We start from the raw sequence: 5,000 nt of genomic DNA on the forward strand, positions 1-5,000 counted from the left end.
CCGAAACATTGTTTGAAATCAGGGAGCGCTCGATTTCTTTTAATCCAAATACATCATCCTCACATCAGAGGATTCTTTACAACAACTACCAACAAATTATGGAGGCTTGATTGATTTATAGCAAAGTCACAGTACTTTTATTAAAACAGCAAGCTTCCACCATGTGTAGTCTAATTTAATGAAAGCAATCAAACAGAAACAGAATATTATCATTACACTGGAAACTGACCTGCTGCAGGCAGCGAGATATTTGGGTTTACATTGATCGTGAATAAAAACAGAAATAGTTGAAGCCTTCATTCTTTTTGCAACAGAAGCCGGACTCCTACGACTCTAGTTTCATCACCTTGACACTACAGTCATTGAACTTTCCATAAGCATGAATATCTGCTTCAGACCGACACAAGAAGCTGTTCTGCTGTGAAACATGCAGACGGAACAGATCTTTGCCGTGTTTTTCGGTAGGTTAAGTGTGTGTTTTGGTTAGCGGCTACAGCGGCTTTCTACCGTGCAGCTCTGGCTTAAAATGACGTCACCATCGCTAGATGGCAGCACCCGTCACGGGGGATATTTTGGCATCAATTTTGTACAATGAGAGCAGATGGAGACGCGTCGTCCATCTTTATATACAGTTGCTGGGTTGTACAGATTCAACGGATATGAAGCATCTTAAGGTACCCTAAGAAATGACATCACATTGTTATTTCTCAAATAGAACGCTGGCCCTGTTGTTGGCTGAGTAGGACTTATAATGAAGGGTTAACTAACCGCCACCTGTAATATCTGTGGAGTGCTTTCTAACTGTTATTGATACATAATAATGAAATCCACACTTATACTCCTTTTGTTTGTTTTCTTTCTTAAAACGTTTAAATAATACGAGGCCGGTAAGAAAGGCCGGTAAGATTTAAAGGTATTAATCAAGCGCTCCTCTGTTGGTCCCAGCAGTTCAGCTGATATCAAACCAGGTGTTCAGGTGTGTTTGTCGTGTTAATACTGACTCTTACCCTCATGCCTTCAAATCTGGAGAGGGCTCTGAGGGGCCGCAGAGCTCGCAGCGTCCGCAGGGACTTGATGGCTGCAAAGTCTGAATAACCCAACGTGTTGGCCACCAAACTGACCAACGAGACCTGGAGGAGAGAGAGAGAGGGAGAGAGAGAGGATAGGAAAAGATAGAGACAGGAAGAAGGGAAGGAAGAGAGAAGCAGGACGGTTAACTTCTATTCTAATAAGAGACACAGAGAGAGGAGCGATCCAAAGCCTGCCAAGCAGAGCTGTGAATGTAAGGGGGGAAACTTAAATATGCGCTGACTGGAGCCCCCTGTAGGAGAGGAAGAGAGAGGAGAGGAGAAGGAGTGCACAGAAGTCACTGAGAGGTTTAGAGCAAGAAAACAGCTGCATGTTTCACTCTCTGAGCTCCGGCCTGTGAAACAAAACGTGAGTGTTAGTGAAGTGTCCATGTGGTGGCAAAACCCAATTCAGTTCATCTTCAAAGTAACTCCTTCATTTAAAACGTGGGAGAAAAGGGATTATTACAAGTCAGCACAATGACACGCAGCAGGAACGGGACATCATGTCTTATTCTGAGGAGAAAAAGCAACGGTTGAAGTGGTATTCTGGTCTTTCAAAGTGGGCTGTATTTACATATTATGGGAGAAAATGACAACAAAAAAATGTAGAGTTGCTCGAGTAGATGTGTTCATCCTGCAGCAGTGAAACAGGCTGTAATGGCTGCAACATAAGTCAAAGGTCGTCCACTAGAAGTTCTTGTTGTTTCCACTGACAGGCTCAGATTGTTCTTCTAAGTGTGTGACAACATGACAGAAAGGATCCCTACAGAGATAGACCTTTTTGTTACAGAGGAAGATGATTGTTTTAACCACACACAGACGTTACATCGCTCTCTGCACACACACCAGACTCCATTCATTAAAACAGGGATTTTACATTGATGAACAAGAGAGTAGCTGGTGTAGTGCTGTCACAATCTGTTATTTTTTATTGATTGTGTTTTACAGAATAATGTGTTTGATTCCAACTAAATGTTTAAAACACCAAAATCACATAAACTAACCAACTGATCGAGGCAGCAGCAGGCCAGAAACTCCTGTGTTCTGAGAAGTAAAATTGCTGTTTTTGCTAATGGAGTCTGGTGTTTTCACAAATGAATGCTACAGCCATGTCTGGTTAAAAACAAGCATCTTTCCCTTTAGAATGACGGTCTTTCTCCTTCCCATAATGTTCTCAGACAGTTCGAATAACAATCTGAGCCTGTCAGTGACAAAAACAAGAACTTTTGGACGCAATTTGATTGTGCTTGCCCCCAGGGATTATGTTGCAGACATTACAGCCTGCTTCACAGCTGCTGGCTAAAGAAATCTACTTTTTGTACCTATTAGTCATTTAGACCCCAAAATATGTACAAAATAAGGCCCAGGTTTAAAAATAATAAGTAGATTAAATGATAAAGTTGGACATAAAACTTTAAGTTAGGATTATACAGTAATCAGTCTGAGACAGCAGATTAAAGCCAATGTCAAACCCAGAAACCGCAGCATCTCTAAAAGCCTCTAAAGCCAGCCTGCAAAGCCCCACATGAGCGCTTGATTTCCACCCCTGAGCAGCAGGTCTCAGGCGGGTCGGTGGGCGGAGCTCCTGGTGAGTTCTTACCCTGATACCAGCGAAGCGGGACGCGGCCCGGAGAGGACGGAGAGCCCTGAGCGTCCTCAGCACCCGCATGGTGGTGATCTGGTCCACAGAGAAGTACTGAGCCAGCTGGCCCAGCACTGAGATCTACAGGGTGCGGCCACACAGTCACTGTGAGAACTGACGTCTACAGATTACAAGACGTTTCCAAAGTCCGACCAACATTTAAGGCAATTAAAAGTTTATTTTTACACCATTAATAACAAACTATTCTGTTCAGTACTGAGCTTCTGCCTTAGCCTTTACACTTCCTGTGTATATTTCACAATAAAAGCCTCTCAGGAAAGAAGAAGGACAATGCGTTTAAATGTGAAACATCTATGCAGGGCACATTGTGGTTAAACACAGAGGAAACACAGTTAAACAGAGATGGTTTGTTTGATGAACTTTGAGGTTGAACAGAGTTTAAAACATGGTCCTGTGGAAGAGTAAATGATACTGAACTTAATGAGATAAACTGCAAGATAAAAAGCAAATTAAATCCAGAGCAGATTAGAAACCAGCTTCTTGTTCAAAAAGCACGAATGGTTTAAAAAGATGAACTATGAGTCTGTCGCTACGGCAAACCTGTTTCTCTTTATGTCTCAGGTAAAAAAAAAGCTACACTAGGATCTAAAGTATTATTTATCATTATAAAATATTTCCTTTATATCTGAATTATGTGTGTGTTCCCTGCTATGTTTGTCCCTTTCCCCTTTCTGTTGTATCTTCCCAGGTGAGACGCTTTAGACGCTTTAAAACCCGGTCCTGAGATCTGAAGAGGGGGCCGCTGTGGTTCTGCCTCCCAGCAGGGGTTTTGTGTTGTTGAGTTTTCTTTGATTTTCAGTTGACTTCAGTTCATGATTTGGTTGTGTGAACAGTTGTTAGCCCCATAGGGCCAATTAAAACAATTAAAACTAACTGATTATTTAAATATTGTATCCATTTCATTGAATAATCTTTAGAGCCTTGAACAGACGCATTTCACACATAAGAAAAGAGATCCAGTAAAGCATTATTTTAATCCCTGCATTTATTTCCTCTTCAATCTTCTCTTCCGTCTTCATCATCCTCCCACCACTGTTTAAGATCATGCAACACAGGGACCAATAAGCTTCAAGGCGTTCATTATCATAATTTATGGTTACACTTTGATTATCTCGTCACATGCAGACTGTATATATGACGAGGGCGTAGTCGCTGTGACCTCACCTATTGGTTTGTTGAATAATTCATGAAGCTGAAGTTTAACATCTTGGCGGCCATGTTGTTGTTTTTAGAGCCAAACGTGACCATATTTGGATGGGATGGTGGATTCCAATTGTTAGAACTTACGGGAGCATCAGTGACTAAATGAACATCATGCTGTGTTGAAGAAGACTTGAGACTAGAGACTGAGACCATAAACTCATTAGGAACATGTTTACAGAGGGAGAAGGAGGCTCCTTTTCTTGTCTATTTGCAACAAGTAGAGTCGCCCCCTGCAGGCCATCAGACAGAATGCAGGTTACAGCATACCCCTTATTTTACACATTCTCTGGTTTGTATTTGTCTGCGTTTTCTGCCCTCTAGTGGCTAAAAACTGGTGCACACAGCTTTAAGTAAGAGATGATAGTGTTCCGTACACTACTTCCTGTCCTCACTAATAACACTGAAGTGTTTCTTGTGTCAGATGTGCATGGTTAAACCTCTGTGACTCAGCTCATCTCCTTTTCTCTCTTCAGGCCATTACAGTCAAAATAAAAACGTCACAACACGCAGAGACATTTATCAAGACGGCGAGGCGGAAAACAGCCAGAGAGAGAGAGAGAGAGAGAGAGAGAGAGAGAGAGAGAGAGAGAGAGAGGGAGAGAGGGAGAGAGAGAGAGAGAGAGAGCGAGAGAGAGAGAGCGAGAGAGAGAGAGAGAGAGAGAGAGAGCGAGAGAGAGAGAGGGAGAGAGAGAGAGAGCGAGAGAGAGCGAGAGAGAGAGAGGGAACGAGAGAGAGAGAGGGAGAGAGAGAGAGAGAGAGAGAGAGAGAGAGAGAGAGCGAGAGAGAGAGAGAGAGAGAGAGAGGGAGAGAGAGAGAGAGAGAGAGAGGGAGAGAGTCAGTTTCCGACTCGATGCATGCATATAGATGGTGTGCATCATAAACTGTGTGTGTCACTCTACCTCTGAATAATGTTGCCCTGAAGAGTGAAAGAGAGAGTGTGAGTGTCCACGTATACACATCTTTGTGTGTGTGTGTGTGTGTGTGTGTGTGTAGGTTAAAAAGCTGCTGCTGCTGGCCTGAGGCAGTTTGGACTCTCTCTCTCTCTGTGCCTCTCTTTGTCTCTT

At 42.9% G+C, this 5,000-nt stretch overlaps 1 protein-coding gene across 1 annotated transcript in view; it reads right to left on the reverse strand.

The window, feature by feature from the left end:
• Positions 1-5,000, reverse strand: part of LOC138595705 (sodium channel protein type 3 subunit alpha-like) — a 153,263-nt gene that overhangs the window by 18,240 nt on the left and 130,023 nt on the right. The window contains exons 25-26 of the mRNA XM_069667072.1: positions 2,671-2,793; positions 1,008-1,130 (exon numbers count right to left, since the gene is read on the reverse strand). Of these exons, the coding sequence (XP_069523173.1) occupies positions 1,008-1,130; positions 2,671-2,793 (246 nt within the window). The remainder of the gene's footprint in view (positions 1-1,007; positions 1,131-2,670; positions 2,794-5,000) is intronic.

Source organism: Semicossyphus pulcher, unplaced genomic scaffold (genome assembly GCF_022749685.1).
Source record: "Semicossyphus pulcher isolate SPU_LCO1_2020_fin unplaced genomic scaffold, fSemPul1.0.p SCAF_18, whole genome shotgun sequence".
NCBI lineage: Eukaryota > Metazoa > Chordata > Actinopteri > Labriformes > Labridae > Semicossyphus > Semicossyphus pulcher.